The sequence below is a fragment of the Bubalus bubalis genome, chromosome 4 (genome assembly GCF_019923935.1).
Source record: "Bubalus bubalis isolate 160015118507 breed Murrah chromosome 4, NDDB_SH_1, whole genome shotgun sequence".
NCBI classification, from domain to species: Eukaryota; Metazoa; Chordata; class Mammalia; order Artiodactyla; family Bovidae; genus Bubalus; species Bubalus bubalis.
Window position 1 is genome coordinate 80,416,167 of NC_059160.1, and position 19,153 is coordinate 80,435,319.

A 19,153-nucleotide genomic window follows, 5' to 3' on the forward strand; every position below is an offset into this window, starting at 1 on the left:
TCATTTTCAGAAATTTCTACTCCAAGTAAAATAAATTAACTATAACATTTAGAATTATTAAAAAGTATTTGTTCCATTTTGGGGAAGCAGAATGAAACTATGACTAACTATCCTCATATCTAGACAGTGTTATCTGCTCTGATTCATTTATTCAGCAAAATTTCATTAAATCTCACTATGATTAAAATCTGTTAGGTTCCTTGATGTCAATTGTATTTTATGAGTCAAAGATTATCATATATATCCTGAATAATAATGCCATTTTAAAGGATGGCATTTATCTCTTTTCATAAAAAGACATCATGAAATCATTTAGTAAAAACTATAAATACCATTAGTATTGCTTCTTATAGTTTATGCTTAAAAGGAATGTGGCAACACTGATTTCATTGTGTAAATATTCTTTAGATTAATTGCAAGGAAGACAATTTTGTATGCCAATATGCACCCAATTCACTGGATGGGATTCATTGATTCATTACCCATATTTTCATTCCAGGCCCTCCAGGCCCTCCAGGTGGTCTGCGAATAGAAGACATTAGAGCCACTTCTGTGGCACTTACTTGGAGCCGTGGTTCAGACAATCATAGTCCTATATCTAAGTACACTATCCAGACAAAGACTATTCTTTCGGATGATTGGAAAGATGCGAAGACAGGTGAGTTTATTTGTTTGATTAATCTGTTCATGTTTTGAGATGAATTCTTTTTTCTTGTATTCAGTTCAGTTCAGTTCAGTCGCTCAGTCATGTCCAACTCTTTGCAACCCCATGAATCGCAGCATGCCAGGCCTCCCTGTCCCTCACCAACTCCTGGAGTTCACTCAGACTCACATCCATCGAGTCAGTGATGCCATCCAGCCATCTCATCCTCTGTCGTCCCCTTCTCCTCCTGCCCCCAATCCCTCCCAGCATCAGAGTCTTTTCCAATGAGTCAACTCTTCGCATGAGGTGGCCAAAGTACTGGAGTTTCAGCTTTAGCATCATTCCTTCCAGGGAAATCCCAGGGCTGATCTCCTTCAGAATGGACTGGTTGGATCTCCTTGCAGTCCAAGGGACTCTCAAGAGTCTTCTCTACCCTGAAAATTTTCTTTAAAAAAATTATTTTTTTAGTAACCCCACACTTTGGTAGTAAACAAAACTACAACAAACTAAATGTTTTAAAGCTATAAAGGACGAAGCAGCATGGCTAATCTATTAATATAATGGGGGAGCAAAGAGAGGCCTCCTGGGTTTCTTATTTGAGCTATATGTAAGTCTAAGATGTATTAGGAAAAAAGTATAGAGGAGGTGTTACTTTGGCAAATGGTATCTATAGCATTATTTATTACCCTTTTTATCAAATTACATAGGTACTATAGCTCTGCATTAAAAAAAAAAAAAGACAATTGATCATAAAGATTAAACACTTAAATCTTACTGGCATAACTCTGAGTATGTTCCTGTCTGGCTTAAATTTCCTCAAAACAGGCTTTAAAAGAAGTTTAGTGCCTCAACTGTTTCCCGCCTCATATTTTATTCAGATTTTCTAAAAGAAAAAAAATTCTAAGAGTAAGTGGGTACTTTCCCTTGTGTAGAAGTTATTACCATTGCCATTTGTTATCACCAGTCTTCAATATCACATGTTAGCTTATTTTCTCAGATATAAAAGTAGATAGAGGATTGTTTTGATAAAATAGCCTGTTAATCCTTGTTATTGTTGACAATATTTCTAATCAAATTTGTAGTTATCAGAATATATTTTAGATGCATAAGGAAGAGGCATAAAATATGGCCTTTGTTGTCACAAAGGGAAGAAAAAAGACAAAAGGGAATAGAATGTTCCTTTAAAAAAACAAAAAAACCAACAACAAGAATTAGTCCCAGCATAACTTAAACCTGCTCGTTTTAATCTTTACATAATGGAATTTATTTGTATTGCTCCCTGAGAAGTTTTAATTTACATTTACCTTTTTAGGATAATGTCTTCTTATCATAGGAAATTAATGAAATATAAATATGAAATCTATACCAAGGGTTTAGGATACATTTTTGGGCTTCTCAGGTAGCTCAGCTGGTAAAGGATTGACCTGCATTGCAGGAGACCCTGGTTCAATTCCTGGATTGAGAAGATCTTCTGGAGAAGGATAGGCTACTCATTCCAGTATTCTTGGGCTTCCGTGGTGGCTCAGACAGTAAAGAATCTGCCTGAAATGTGGGAGACGTGGGTTTGATCCCTGGGTTGAGAAGATCCTCTAGAGGAGGGCATGGCAGCCTCTACAAGAATACCAGTATTCTTGCCTGGAGAATTCCCATGGACAGTGAAGCCGGGTGGGCTACAATCCATGGGGTTGCAAAGTGTTGGACACAACTGAGCAACTAAGAACAGCACAGGATATATTTTATTGTTAAGCAATTCTCTACAGTACCTGAATGGCCTAGTGGTTTTCCCTACTTTTTTTCAATTTAAGTCTAAAGAAAGAAAATTTAGAAAACTCAGCAGTTGCCACAGGACTGGACAAGGTCAGTTTTCATTCCAATCCCAAAGAAAAGCAATGCTGAAGAACATTAAAACTATCACACAATTACACTCATTTCATATGCTAGCAAGGTCATGCTCAAAATCCTCTAAGCTAGGCTTCAACAATACCTGAACCGATAACTTCCAGCTGTACAAGATGGTTTTAGAAATGGCAGAGAAACCAGAGATCAAATTGTCAACATCCATTGGATCATAGAAAAAGCAAGAGAATTCCAGAAAAACCATCTACTTCTGCTTCATTGATTACACTAAAGCCTTTTACTATGTGGATCACAACAAATTGTGGAAAATTCCTCAAGAGATGAGAATACTAGACCACGTAAACTGCCTCCTGAGAAACCTGTATGTAGGTCAAGAAGCAACAGTTAGAACTGGACATGGAACAACAGACTGATTCAAAATTAGTAAAGGAGTACATCAATGTTGTATATTGTCACCCTGCTTATTTAACTTCTATGCAGAGTACATCATGCAAAATACCGGGCTAGATGAAGCACAAGCTGAAATCAAGATTGCCAGGAGAAATATCAGTAACCTCAGATATGCAGATGACACCACCCTAATGGTAGAAAGCAAAGAGGAACTAAAGAGCCTCTTGATGAAGGTGAAAGAGGAGAGAGTGAAAAAGCTCACTTAAAACTCAATATTCAAAAAGCAAAGATCATGGCATCTGGCTCCATCACTTTACAGCAAATAGATGGAGAAACAATGGAAACAGTTACAGACTTTATTTTCTTGGGCTCCAAAATCACTGTGGATGGTGACTGTAGCCATGAAATTAAAAGACTCTTTCTCCTTGAGAGAAAAGCTATGAAAAATCTAAACAGAGGATTAAAAAGCAGAGACATCATTTTGTTGACAAAAGTCCTTCTAGTCAAAGCTATGGTTTTTCTAGTAGTCATGTATGGATGTAAGAGTTGGACCATAAAGAAGGCTGAATGCCAAAGAATTGATGCTTTCAAACTGTGGTGTTGGAGAAGACTCCTGAGAATCCCCTGGACTGCATGAATATCAAACCAGTCAATCCTAAAGGAAATCAAGCCTGAATATTCATTGGAACGACTGATGCTGAAGCTGAAGTTCCAGTACTTTAGTCACCGGATGCAAAGAGCTGACTCATTGGAAAGTACCCTGATGTTGGAAAAGATTGAAGGTAGGAGGGAAGGGGAGGACGAGATGGTTGGATGGCACCACGACTTAATGGAAATGAGTATGAGCAAACTCTGGGCGATGGTGAATGACAGGGAAGCCTGGTGCACTGCAGTCCATGGGGCCACAAAAAGTTGAACACAACTGAGCAATTCTGTATATAAGTTTATGAAGTTCAAATGAATTAGAAACAAGTGAAACATTTCTATTACATTATGCTTGTGAGTATAAGAATTATTTATAAGCATACTTGGCAAAATCCAACCATTTGAAAAACAATTTTTTAAACCATTTAGATATTTGACAAAATAATGCACAAGCAGCTTCTGCTTCTCCAAATAGAATGAAAATGGATGACAGTAATAAAACAGTAGATGATCTTCAATATCCAGTCAAATTGATGTTAATTATAGATACTGGAGAGCAAATGAAATACACACATGTTTAAAATTTGGTTTGGCTTTGAGAAAGGAATAATAATTGCAATCATCTCCATTAATTGTGTATGCTTACTGTGTAGCTCAATAAAATATGCTTCTCACTAAAAAAAATTATTCTATTATAAACTATGTTTCATGAGAAGGAAGACTTTTGTTTGATTCACTATTCTATCCTTAACAACTAATTAAGGCTCATAAGGTTCATTCATTAAATGTATACATATTGAGCTGCCCTTGTGTGTCTGAACCTGTCCTAGATGCTGGTTTCATAATTGACCAGCTGTGAGTAGATGAGAGAGGGAAAAAAATAAATAAATAAATAAACAAACCAAATGCCATAGCCCTATCTTTAAAGAGCTTACATTCTACTAGGAGAGATTGTAGTAAGCAACTAACTAAAATGTAAAGTAAGTCACATGGTGTTTAGTGCTAAAAAAAAACAGAGAAGGGAGATTGGGAAGCAAAAGTTGCATTTGAATAGGGTGCTTCTGATATTAACATAGATGCTTCTATTTGTTATGGTTCCTGTTTCCATGTTATATCTTTTACAATTGCCAACCTATTTGTATCTTTGAATCTAAAGTATATTTTCTGTTGATAGCATATAGTTGGATCTTATTTTATATCTAGCCTACAATCTCTGCCTTTTGATTATTTAATCCATTAACATTTGATGTTATCACTGGTGTAGTTGAATTTATATTTGCCTGATATTTTTGCCTTCTAAATATTTCATGTTTATGTCTTTCTATTCCTTCTTTATTGCTTTCTTTTGCATTATGAATATTTTCTAGCATAAAAATTTAGCTAATTTAATGAAATTCTCTAAATATAAAACCTTAATGATTACTCTAATCATTAATCAGAGCTTACCTGATTTACCTGAGTTTATCAGAATAATCTTCATATTTTTACCGATAATATCAGTGAGATATAGAAACATTGCCTTTAAGGGTGGTCTCTCAGCACTCTTCTGCTTCCAAACTTTATTGAATACATCTGGTGAAGCCTACAAAAAAGAACTTATCAACAGGAAAAGACTCTCCTTTATTTCCCATGGATTCAAAAAAGTCATGCCAGCATGCACTCTGTCTTTAAATATCTATGAAACGTTAAACTGAGTTTTTCTTATGAACATTTGTGACTACTTCCTCCTCTTCCCATGACTCTATCAATGATGATTTAATTCATTAGATTTCCTCACAAATTCAACCCTATGATGGGCTCTGCAAAAGCTATTATTATTTATATTATTTTATATATTCTTGTTAGTAGTATCAGTATTGTTCTCTTGTGATTGTGTCCTAATGTTTTAGCCACGTGTTCTGGGAAACAAACTCACTCAGAAGGACAATGCAGACAGTGGAGTGCAGTTTATTACACTGGTGGGCCCAAGGCAGAGTCTCCCCTTAGCCAAGGACCCCGACCAGTTTTTGTGAAAACCTTATATACCCTAAGTGTGCATGCTCAAACCCACCTCCCCAAATTCCCTGAAACTACTCTGAACAAAGGAAAAGAAAGATACAAAGTTAACCCGTGATTCTCGTATGCCTTAAGCCTAGGTAGTTAACAGTGGACAATTATCAATAGGCCTGTGGTCATACCCCAATGAGCATAATGGAATTTATGATTCTATTCGGTTACACAGTTAATTAGGGTATTCTTTTAGGTGAATAGGTGAATAGACTCTCCACCTAGGTGGAGTGTCTAGATATGAGCCCTGGGGCTCTCCCATCTGGGGGGGTCTGGTTTTCCAGTTGATATGTCATTTCCATAAATACTGGGCATATAGCTCAAAGTCCACAGTCCAGCCCAAAATGGAGTCCTGCTTTCAAGATGGAGCCTGTTCCGTCTGTTTCCTCCTTCAATAAATAGAAGTGAAAAATAATTTTGGCAACCAATGCAGAAATAAAAATCCCATGGTTTTTGTTTATAGTGGTGTCCACTGAAGACAGGAGGTGCCAAATTAAATTCAGTTTTATGAAGGTAATTATTTTAGGCGTCCAATAGGTATTTTTCAGATACCAGCTTTCAACATTCTAAAGATTAAATTTAGGATAATGACATGAAATAATGGAAAGCACATCTTTCCAAAACAAGCTACTGTTAAGTATTACTTCTCTTGAGCATTTTTGGGGATGAACGACATAAATTTGATACCATTCCTAGAGTTCCTCGAGATGCTCAGGTCAGATTTAGAATGTTATGTTGGATTATATGCTACTGCTTTCAGAGGAAAAATTATAGAATACTTCTGGTGATGGTTTGTGTGGAAGAGAAAGGCTGGCCAGAATATAAAATGGCCTGGAAACTGTGCTATGAGGAACAATTGAGAGAATCCTGGATATGTTTTCAAAAAAAAAAGAAAGAAAGAAAAGGAAGAAAAATGTCCTTATGTTTAAAGTTCTATCATAAGGAAGACTAGAATTGTTATAAATCTCTGCAATTATCATCTCAGTACATAAATGTTTCTCTGAATTATTCAGATTATTTAGATTATTTCCTCAGAATAAACATTTGTAATTTAAATTATTGAGTGTAAGCATGCTTAAGCTCATACTGCAAAATTACACTGTAGAAAGGTATAAGTTTTTACTTCCACCACCAGTATATGAGTTTCTCTTCTACCACATTGCTACTTAGTATTTAGTATTTTTTTTTCTCCTTTTTTTTTAATTTTATTTTATTTTTAAACTTTACATAACTGTATTAGATTTGCCAAATATCAAAATGAATCCGCCACAGGTATACATTAGTATTTTTTTTTTAAATCTTTGCCAAAGTAATAGTTTAAAAAATGAAAAAAAGAATTGGGCTCCTTGTAGGAGATTGCATTTTAAAAATTTACTATTTTCTTGATGCTTTCCTGTAGCTTCACTTTTGTTGTTCTCATTTCAAATATAAATTTCTGGGTTTTTATGAGGCTACATGCAAATTTTCCCTAGAGAAGAATCAATGAATCATACACTCTGGGATGCCAAAGTGCAATCTACTTCTCTTTCTCTTCAAGGAACTTTGTCACACCTCCGGCTCCTCCCTGAGTCCTGCCAAATGGTCTCTGTGTTGGGTCTAGAGCCTCTAACATCACACAGAGTACTTGTGTCAGTGCCAGAGAGAAGCCTTTAAATGCCCATTTTCATTTTCGAACAATGGACTAGTTTTTTTCAGCTAGAATCCCCAAGTGGGTAATGGTTTCCAGGTACTTTCAAAAACTTGTGTTTTAGATTGAAATGGAAGTTACTGAGGATTTGAATTGTATTTAAATCCTGAGGAAATAGCAGCATTTACTATGGCAACATTGGAGAATCTAGAACAGGTGATACATTGCCTGGAGTTATTTTTGAAACTTCTTCTTTTTCTTAGTCTGGAGGTCATTCTGTGTGTTTCTGAAGCTGCTCAAAGAATTAATCAATGTGACTTAGAAGGTACGGCAATACAAAGCATATGACAAAGCACCACAAAGCAAAACCTTGTAACTTTTGGCCTTTCAATACCCATAAGGCTTGCTTCTCTTTTCCTCCAAAGAACAGTTAGAATTTCTCTTTTTAATTCTGAGCATTATGGGCTAAAACTATTTGAAAATATATCTCTACGTTACTGCTCAGGGCTGGTTATCAAAATAAGACCTTCTAAAGAAGAGTCTTTTGATCTGAGTATTAAAGTAAGATTTATGTCTCCTATTCTATATCCTTTTGCAACCAATCTAAATACCTGTCAGGTTAATATACTGTTGTAGACACACGTTCCGGGAAACAAACTCACTCAGTAGGACAATGCAGATAGTGGAATGCAGTTTATTACACCATGGGCCCAAGGCAGAGTCTCCTCTTAGTCAAGGACCCCGATCAGTTTTTGTGAAAATCTTATATACCCCAAGTGTACATGTTCAAACCCACCTCCCCAAATTCTCTGAAACTACTCTGAACAAAGGAGAAGAAAGATACAATAAAAATTAACCCATGATTCATATGCCTTAAACCTGTGATTCGTATGCCTTAAGCCTAGGTAGTTAACAGTGGACAATTATCAATAGGCCTTTGGTCATACCCCAATACGCATAATAGAATTTATGATTCTACTTGGTTACACAGATAATTAGTGTATTCTTTTAGGTGATGGAGAGTCTAGATATGAGCCCTGGGGCTCTTTCATAGGTAGCGGGAGGGGGTCTGGTTTTCCAGTTGGTATGTCGTTTCCATAAATACTGGGCATATAGCTCAAAGTCTAGTCCGGCCCAAGATGGAGTCCTGCTTTCAAGATGGAGCCTGTTCTGTCTGTTTCCTCCTTCAATATAATATTTTACCTTTGTTTTTTTTCTAACAGAGAGAAGCCTCTGACCTTATACAGTTAAAAATCTGATTTTCTACACTGTAATCTGTAAAAAGTGACCTGACTCAGAACTGACTCAGTTGAAACTCAGGAACTTGAACTCTCAGTCCTAATTCCGGGTATTTGCCTCTGTTGTGCAAAGTACTCACCTCTCTTTCTGACCCCAGAAATAGCAAACAGGTAGCAAGAGACTTGGCTGAAGAAAGGTGACACAGAATCCCTCTGCTCCTAACTATTGTCCATTTGGCTAGGGGCATGAAACTCTTTTCAAAGGAAAGATGACCTTTGCTTCCAACCTATCTGTGTGGGTGGTTTTGGAAAAATAAAATACATCCAGTAGCTTCTACCAAGGCTAAAGGGATTGGAAAAAATTACAAGAGGTACAAATCCTTTTATAGGAACATTTAGGGCTATGAATAAAATGAATAAAAATTAGGTAAAACATAGTAGCAGTGGAGGAGAGAAATCAGAAAGGACCAACTCAGAGTTAAAGAGAATGTGAGAGAGCTTAAGAGAATGGAGATGAGCTTTATCCTCTGCTTTAGACAAGGCAGGATAATTTATGAGTTGAATATAGATATAAAAGCCATAAAGCATGGATATTTTTTGGAGGGTTCAAGTAATATAATGCCCTCTTTTCTACTACCTGCTGATTCAGGGTTGGTAGGGCAGGTAGCCTGCCTGATTCAGGGTTGAAGGAGAAAATAAAGTGATTGTTGTACACATGGTTGTGCTGAGACTTTGTAAACTCTATGCTAAGTCACTTCAGTCGTGTCCGACTCTGTGCGACCCCATAGACGGCAGCCCACCAGGCTCCCCCGTCCCTGGGATTCTCCAGGAAAGAACACTAAATAAGCACAATTTCTGTATTTGTATTTTGTTTACGATTTCTACAAATATTTATCAAGTACTTTTACCTACAAGACATCATACTAGGTATACGAAGCCCTGAGTGGCCCCAAAATATGATTAAGAAGTAAAAGAAACACAAACATATATATGGAGATATATATATCCATAAATGACAAATAGGAGTAAATAAGTGGGACATAGAGATATATTATGAGTATGGCCTGGTATGGACATAGCCAATCTTGAGGTTCTAATTGTAAGATGATGATATGGGCTGCTTAGCTCAAGATTGGACAGGAAAAAAAAAATTAGAAAGCAAACTTTTAAATCCTGTTCTTGTGATACGGTATGAGTCAGAAGTCCTGACCCCTTTTGGGGAAGGAAAGCGGGCCAGAAACAGAACCACATTTAATTCTAGATACATTTTTCTAAAATGATTGGTATTCATCATTTTTGCTAGATTAGCCCTATTACTTATATAAATGGTTTTATACAGAGAGTATTGTAAAGATATGCCAAAAACTTTTTTGTTTTAGATACTTACCATTTCATAGGTGCTGATGTTAGTGTATATTAATAAGAATGAACATAACTGGTTTTTGTTCTTAAAAAGAGGAGCTTTTACACCTTTAGCTATATTTGTAGATATATTATTAGCTTGTTGATATCAAATTCCTTCTTTAATTATTCATAAGGTACATCTTGAAAGTCTATCTTCCTAACACCCACTTTCAATTTCCTGTTTTGAAAGTCATTTGCATCACTGGGCCAAGGGTTTCCCACTGAGGCCTGTCCTCTCATGGTTGTAATGTAACTCCATGGCTCTTTGCTTGTTCTTCTTTCTTTACCTCAGACTTCATTTAGTCACAGATCTTACATCTTCATCTGGAATCTAAAACTTACCCTAAATTGACTCCAGTTGATTTTTCTTTATCTCTCACCATTCTTCCAAATATTTTCTGTAGTCAAGTATGACTTACTACTCAGGACATACTCCTGAGCTTCCATTTGCTTGGAGATATTTTAGTATTGGACCTTCATGCATGTTTGGAGTCAGTTTATCAGCTGCAGTTTTTACTGCACATCCATCAGGGTATTCCTGTTCTGACCCAGACTTCACCTGCCCCTACCTATTGACTGCCCAGCTGCTTGGAAAAGCCCCAGTGTAGGTTTTACCATCTTGAGAGCACCATGCCCTTGCCAAGAATGGCCCTTTAGAACAGTTTCAACATTTCCATTCTTCAGACATTTAAATGGGACTGGGGTTTTGCAGCATAAGTAGCAGAGGAGAATATCCAACTGCCTCCTTGACCCTTCTGTTATACTTTTTAACTTGTACTTTCCAGACTTACAAACTCACAGATATTTCCACCAGTCTCTGCCTCTAAATCTCAGTATTAATTCCCTAGGGCTGTCATAACGGAGAAGGCAATGGCACCCTACTCCAGTACTCTTGCCTGGAAAATCCCATGGACGGAGAAGCCAGGTGGGATGGGGTCGCTAAGAGTCAGACACGACTGAGTGACTTCACTTTGACTTCTCACTTTGCATGGAGAAGGAAATGGAAACCCACTCCAGTGTTCTTGCCTGGAGAATCCCAGGGACAGGGGAGCCTGGTGGGCTGCCGTCTATGGGGTCGCACAGAGTCGGACACGACTGAAGCGACTCAGCAGCAGCAACTGTCATAACATGTTACCACAGATTTGGTGGTTTACAACAACAGAAGTACAAAATCATGGTGTTGGCAGGGCTGTACCATCTCCAAGGATCTCAGGGAACAACCCATTTCTTGCCTTTCCCAGCTTCCAGAAGCTCTAAATACTCCTTGGCATGTGGCTGCTTCCCTTCAGTTTTTGCCTTTGTGGTCACATTTTGCCCTCCTCTTCTCTATGTTTCCTTGTTGTGTTTCTCTTATAAGAACATTGGTCATTGGATTTAGGATCCATCTAGACAATCCAGGATGATTTTAACCAAAGATTTTTAACTTTGTTTTAGTCTTAAAATTAAAATGGTTGATAAATTCTTTGCAAAACAAAGTCACATTCAAGGTTCTGGTGATTTGAACATAGACATATCTTTTGGCAGGGGAGGGACAATCACCATTCAAATCATGGAAGCTCAAAATCATTAAAAGGCATCTAGTGAGGAAGACTCTACCCAGTGTCATAACAATGAGCCCTCTGTTTTCCCTTTCTCTGTGAAGAGTCCTGCACATTCAAAACTTCATCTTCCCTCTTCCAATTACCTAAAATTAGTTCTTATGTATATGAAGTAAGACAAACAGATTCTGATATGGTGTGACAGTGTAGTGGAGGTGATAGAAGATAAAGAGGCAGAATTAAAACAGAGGCAAAAGCAAAGCCAAAGTTTTCATCAGAATGTCAAAAATATGTCAAATATATAAAACAAGTCCTTAACAAAATAAGACATTGGATGGTAAAATTAGTGTCTAGGAGAGTTCTGCCACATGTGGCAACGTGACACATGGGATAGGCTGAGCTGTATAGGAATTCGTCCAAAAGTAGAAACTGACACTGTGATGCTTAGCATTTATGGTGGCAGTTGGTACAGTATCTTAAAAAGCTATGTATTCATGGTCTGCAGTGTTAGATAAAGATTTAGGAATTCCCTAAGTAATAAGATAATGAGTCATATGTAAGCCTAAGGGAATACATTTTTCAAATAAATGATGTACATTTGTTTTATATGCATATGTATGTGTAGATTGATTATTAAAGACATGTGAAAGTATTTTGTTGTTGTTTAGTGGCTAAGCCATGTCCAATGAACTATTGCTTACCTGGATTAATAAATAAATAGATAAATAAATAATCCCTATCTATGGGATTTCCCAGGCAAGAATACTGGAGTGGGTTGCCTTTACATTCTCCAGGGGATCTTCCCAACCCAGGGTTTGAACCCATATTGACAGGCAGATTCTTTACCATCGAAGAGTTTTTTAGGGAAGCCCTAAAAAATATTTTAGGATAACTAACTTATGCAGATGACACCATCCTTATGGCAGAAAGTGAAGAGGAACTAAAAAGCCTTTCGATGAAAGTGAAAGTGGAGAGTGAAAAAGTTGGCTTAAAACTCAACATTCAGAAAATGAAGATCATGGCATCTGGTCCCATCACTTCATGGGAAATAGATGGGGAAACAGTGGAAACAGTGTCAGACTTTATTTTGGGGGGCTCCAAAATCACTGCAGATGGTGATTGCAGCCATGAAATTAAAAGATGCTTACTCCTTGGAAGGAAAGTTATGACCAACCTAGATAGCATATTCAAAAGCAGAGACATTACTTTGTCAACAAAGGTCCATCTAGTCAAGGCTATGGTTTTTCCAGTGGTCATGAATGGATGTGAGAGTTGGACTGTGAAGAAAGCCGAGTGCCGAAGAATTGATGCTTTTGAACTGTGGTGTTGGAGAAGACTCTTGAGAGTCCCTTGGACTGCAAGGAGATCCAACCAGTCCATTCTGAAGGCGATCAGTCCTGGGTGTTCATTGGAAGGACTGATGCTAAAGCTGAAACTCCAGTACTTTGGCCACCTCAAGCGAAGAGTTGACTCATTGGAAAAGACTCTGATGCTGGGAGGGATTGGGGGCAAGAGGAGAAAGGGATGACAGAGGATGACATGGCTGGATGGCATCACCGACTCGATAGACATGAGTTTGAGTGAACTCCGGGAGTTGGTGATGGACAGGGAGGCCTGGCGTGCTGCAATTCATGGGGTTGCAGAGTCGGACACGACTGAGCGACTGAACTAAACTGAACTGAACTTAAAATAATGTATGGTCCTGCCTTGGTTGTATGTTTTCTAATACATAAACTAAATAAGCATATCTTACCCCTAAGGTATAATTTACCTGTTAATATCTAGTAGCATAAATTCTGAATATTAAATAAATCTGAATGAATTATTTTAACATTTATTAATAACTGCCCCAAATGATTTGGGTTTAAATCTAAAAAGCTTACAACAAAAGGGTATAAACATATAGGTACTGTACTTATCAATCATTTTCTACCTATACACTGTATCAGTTTGAGTCCAGAAAAATTTTATCTTCCTGAATCATACCCTCGGGTCAAGAATTTTTCTGGATTCTGTCTTCAGAATACATATTCTCAGTGTTCAGAGTGTAGCCAGTGGACTAGCAGCAAAGACCTGAACTGGGAGTCAGTTAGAAGAGCAGAATCTGAGTGCACCTGACCTATACTTACTAAATAAATGATACATATGTGTGTCTGTCTTTCTAAGGTCTAAGATTTTCTTAAGGACCTCTCTTCTTACTTCTTTAAATCTAATTAAGATTTTGTCATCCTAGTTTTTATTTATATTTGACTTAGTGGAATATGTGCCATTTTCTCAAAAGAGTAAAATAAAAATAGGGAATTATAAGAGTGATATTACTCAACTAATATTCTCTGTTTAATATTTGTTTTATTTAGATCCCCCAATTATTGAAGGAAACATGGAGGCAGCAAGAGCAGTGGATTTAATCCCATGGATGGAATATGAATTTCGTGTGGTAGCAACCAATACATTGGGTATAGGAGAGCCCAGTATACCATCAAACAAAATTAAAACAGATGGCGCTGGTATGTAGAAAAAACGTTTTAAAATTTAAAAGTTTTATAAATTCAGTGACACTTTAATACATAATTGAACATATTTGGAAATAATGCTGTGAAGTAAGTAATTAAAAATGTGTATATATATATATATATATATATATATATATACGTATATCACACATGTATGCACATTATGTGCCTAGAAGTCAAAAATCAAAAGAGAAAATATAAAGCTTTAAAATATTTTTACATAATTAATGCGAAAGAGGTAAATAGAGGCAAGTCTGTGATCCTCTAGACACTACTTAAATGAATTTGGCATTTAGAATATAAGTGAAAGTGTTAGTCTCTCAGTCATGTCTGACTATTTGTGACCCCATGGACTGTAGCCCACCAGGCTCCTCTGTCCATGGAATTCCCCAAGTAAGAATACTGGAGTGGGTTGCCATTTCCTTCTCCAGGGGGTCTTCCCCACCCAGGGATCAAACCCGGGTCTCCCACATTGCTGTCAGATTCTTTTCCGTCTGAGCCACCAGGGAAGTCCATTTAGAATATAAATTTTAATGTAAATTGTGAATCTTAACCAGGCAGAGTCATGTAGACAGTTTCCTTGATCTAGAAGGCTCACATTTTTTTCTGTCTTTCAGAGACATTTATAACTGAATGGTCACATGGATGGAAGTATGAGCAGGAGAGTAGGATAAGCAGGCTTTGGAGAGAAAGTGAAGGACACTCTCAGATCTGTACACCTGGGGAGTCAGAGCACCTTAGAAATACTTATAATGTGTTCTTTTGAGTATTAGGTGCCACTCTAAATGTGCTCTTTTCAGCTCAACCATAGCTATTCTTCCAATTTAGGTCCAATTTTTATGCTGAACACCAACTCCATTTTAATAATCGTTCATACAAGAAATATTCCACTCTGTTTTCCTTCTCCCTTGCATTTCTGGGCAAAAATATTGTTCTGATTCTAATAATAACTTTTCTTTATCATTCCTTGTCTATGAAAAAGAAAATGTTTTGTAGACTCTCTGAGTTTGTTTATTTTTACTATGCCTTGCCAAACTTCAGTGCTTTATTTGGGGAAAAATATTTTAAATGGATGACAGAACACCATTAAAATTCTGCTGTGTTATCTTAATAACATTTATCCATTTCTGGCTACATCAATCCCTTGGCCTAACTTCTAAATATAATTATGAATTGTACTGTCTGTAGTTTTTAAATCTAAATTATTCACAGACTGCCATCAGTAAACTCTGTCTTAAAGTTTCATGTAACTTCATGTAATTTACCAGATAAAATAGATGATTCTATAATAAAAGAAGAATAGAAACACTAAAATACTGATCTATGCTGACTATTTTCACATATATTTTAGTTAATCCTCCTAATAATATTTTGAGGTAGGTATTATATTGTTATTGTTCAGTTGCCCAATTGGGTCTGACTCTTTGCAACCCCATGGACAGCAGCACACCAGGCTTCCCTGTCCCTCACTATCTCCTGGAATTTGCTCAACTTCATGTCCATTTGATCAGAGATGCCATTCAACCATTTCATCCTCTGATGCCCTCTTTTCCTTCTGCCCTCAAGCTTTCCCAGAAGCAGGGACTTTTCCAATGATGCAGCTGTTCGCATCAGTTGACCAAAATAAAAGCTTCAGCTTCAGCATCAGTCCTTCTAATGAATATTCAGGGTTGATTTCCTTTAAGATTGACTGGTTTGATCTCCTTGCTGTCCAAGGAACTCTCAGGAGTCTTCTCCAGCACCATAGTTCAAAGGCATCAATTCTTTGGCCCTCTGCCTTCTTTACAGTCCAGCTCTCCACGACCCTACATGACCACTAGGAAGACCATAGTCTTAACTATACTGACTTTTGTCTGCAGAGTGATTTATCTGCTTTTCAACACACTTTATAGGTCTGTCATACCTTTCCTGCCAAGAAGCAATTGTCTTCTGATTTCATGGCTGTGGTCACTGGCCACAATGATTTTAAAGCCAAAGTAGAGGAAATTTGTCATTGCTTCCACTTTTTCCCCTTCTATTTGCCATGAAGTAATGGGGCCAAATGCCATGATCTTAGTGTTTTAATAGTTTTAATGGAAGGTATTATAATCCAATACTCATTAATAAGCAGTAAACTCAGAGACACTAGATAGTTTGCCTAGGTTGATGTAACTATGTCAAATATTCAGAATTCAAATCCAGACCTGATACATTCAACTTTCTCTCTTAAAGGTGGTTTTTCAAGCAGGTTTTAAAAGCATAGTCATTTATATGAAACTTTATTAGTGTTCTAGTAGAAATTCACATTCAATTCTCAATTACAAAAATATATGACTTGAATACCATTTTTTGTTTGCCTTCATATATCCACCTGTGAAATGAACACAATTGTTTCTTTTACTCTACCTCACATAAATCTCATTAGGATGCAGGATAATATAAATTGCAGCTTTAGAGAATGCAGATACCAGATAGCCAGGATCCTTGAGTTTGGTTTTTATTATTAAAGCCTCCTATGTTTGTAATAGAAGCTTCTATGTGATGAACTGAACAAGTTGTCCCTTCTTAAAAATCAAAAATAAGAAGGAACTGGGACATTATCTGACTGGTTGTTTAAACCACATAACTCATGCTGAGAGATCATGTACTTGCTTCAACAAGTATTCATTTTCTAAATATAATTGCAAAAATATCAAATGATTAAGAAAGTCAAAATAAACCAATTTCAGTTAAAAATTATAACAGATTTACCTCAGATATCCAAAGAATAGCAAGAAGAGATAAGAAAGCCTTCTTCAGCGATCAATGCAAAGAAATAGAGGAAAACAACAGAATGGGAAAGACTAGGGATCTCTTCAAGAAAATCAGAGATACCAAAAGAACATTTCATGCAAAGATGGGCTCGATAAAGGACAGAAATGGTATGGACCTAACAGAAGCAGAAGATATTAAGAAGAGATGGCAAGAATACACAGAAGAACTGTACAAAAAAGATCTTCACGACCCAGATAATCACGATGGTGTGATCACTGACCTACAGCCAGACATCCTGGAATGTGAAGTCAATGGGCCTTAGAAAGCATCACTATGGACAAAGCTAGTGGAGGTGATGGAATTCCAGTGGAGCTATTCCAAATTCTGAAAGATGATGCTGTGAAAGTGCTGCACTCAATATGCCAGCAAATTTGGAAAACTCCACAGTGGCCACAGGACTGGAAAAGTTCAGTTTTCATTCCAATCCCAAAGAAAGGCAATGCCAAAGAATGCTCAAACTACCGCACAATTGCACTCATCTCACACGCTAGTAAAGTAATGCTCAAAATTCTCTAAGCCAGGCTTCAGCAATATGTGAACCATGAACTTCCAGATGTTCAAGCTGGTTTTAGAAAAGGCAGAGGAACCAGAGATCAAATTGCCAACATCTGCTGGATCATGGAAAAAGCAAGAGAGTTCCAGAAAAACATCTATTTCTGCTTTATTGACTATGCCAAAGCCTTTGACTGTGTGGATCACAGTAAACTGTGGAAAATTCTGAAAGAGATGGGAATACCAGACCACCTGATCTGCCTCTTGAGAAACCTGTATGCAGGTCAGGAAGCAACAGTTAGAACTAGACATGGAACAACAGACTGGTTCCAAATAGGAAAAGGAGTTCATCAAGGCTGTATATTGTCACCCTGCTTATTTAACTTATATGCAGAGTACATCATGAGAAACGCTGGACTAGAAGAAACACAAGCTGGAATCAAGATTGCCAGGAGAAATATCGATAACCTCAGATATGCAGATGACACCACCCTTATGGCAGAAAGTGAAGAGGAACTCAAAAGCCTCTTGATGAAAGTGAAAGTGGAGAGTGAAAACATTGGCTTAAAGCTCAACACTCAGAAAACGAAGATCATGGCATCTGGTCCCATCACTTCATGGGAAATAGATGGGGAAACAATGGAAACAGTGTCAGACTTTATTTTGGGGGGCTCCAAAATCACTGCATATGGTGACTGCAGCCATGAAATTAAAAGATGCTTACTCCTTGGAAGGAAAGTTATGACCAACCTAGATAGCATATTCAAAAGCAGAGACATTACTTTGCCAACAAAGGTCCATCTAGTCAAGGCTATGGTTTTTCCTGTGGTCATGTAGGGATGTGAGAGTTGGATTGTGAAGAAGGCTAAGCGCCGAAGAACTGATGCTTTTGAACTGTGGTGTTGGAGAAGACTCTTGAGAGTCCCTTGGCCTGCAAGGAGATCCAATGAGTCCATTCTGAAGGAGATCAGCCCTGGGATTTCTTTGGAAGGAATGATGCTAAAGCTGAAACTCCAGTACTCTGGCCACCTCATGCGAAGAGTTGACTCATTGGAAAAGACTCTGATGCTGGGAGGGATTGGGGGCAGGAGGAGAAGGGGATGACAGAGGATGAGATGGCTGGATGGCATCACTGACTCGATGGAGGTGAGTCTCAGTGAACTCCGGGAGTTGGTGATGGACAGGGAGGCCTGGCGGGCTGCCATTCATGGGGTGGCATAGAGTCAGACACGACTGAGCAACTGATCTGATCTGATCTGATCAGCTTTTTTTTTTTTTTATTTCATGGAGCTTGATTAATTTTCTGTCCTATGTTGACCAGTAAAATGTGAATTAATTCTAATCCAAAAATAACATTGTTCATGGGGAGGGAAGATATTTTCTCTGGCATTGACGATGTTAGTAGACCCTCTCTTTTCCTTCTGAGAAATTTTGTTACCAAAAAATTATTTATTTCAAAACTTATTGCTTTAGTATACTTTGGTTGATCATTTGGTCAGAATTATCATAAGAATTTAGATTTTTTATTTTTTAATCTCAGTGTACAATCAATTAAATGAAATATGTTTTTAAGAGCAACAATAAAAATGTTCAGAAAGAAAGATTTAATCTAAGTCTTTCATATGTGAATCTCTGAATATAGTTTATATTTAACATCATATTTAGAAGACTAGAATACTTTTTATGTCCATTTTGCCAGTTTTCATGTAACTCTGAAGACTTTCCAGCCTTAATGTTTTCTTATCTTTAGAAATGCTGGGAACAATTTGTTTCAGACTGATATCAAACCTAAAATTTTGGTAAGGTTATTACTTTCAACCAATAACTTTTGGCATCACCTTCATTAAGTATCACTTCTAACATTATGTTTGCTGAAATGTATTTTGTTAAGGACTTAATTCTCTCTATAGTGTGCTTGGAAAACAACTTCTCTTAAAAGCCTTCAAACACAAAACAAACACATGAAG

The 19,153-nt window shown here is 37.2% G+C and overlaps 1 protein-coding gene across 2 annotated transcripts in view; it reads left to right on the plus strand.

The window, feature by feature from the left end:
• The window catches only part of CNTN1 (contactin 1), a 404,810-nt gene that overhangs the window by 309,574 nt on the left and 76,083 nt on the right, over positions 1 to 19,153 (plus strand). For both annotated transcript variants that reach the window (XM_006055954.4, XM_006055955.4), the window contains exons 16-17: positions 500 to 658; positions 13,746 to 13,895. In XM_006055954.4, coding sequence (XP_006056016.1) covers positions 500 to 658; positions 13,746 to 13,895 — 309 coding nt within the window. The remainder of the gene's footprint in view (positions 1 to 499; positions 659 to 13,745; positions 13,896 to 19,153) is intronic.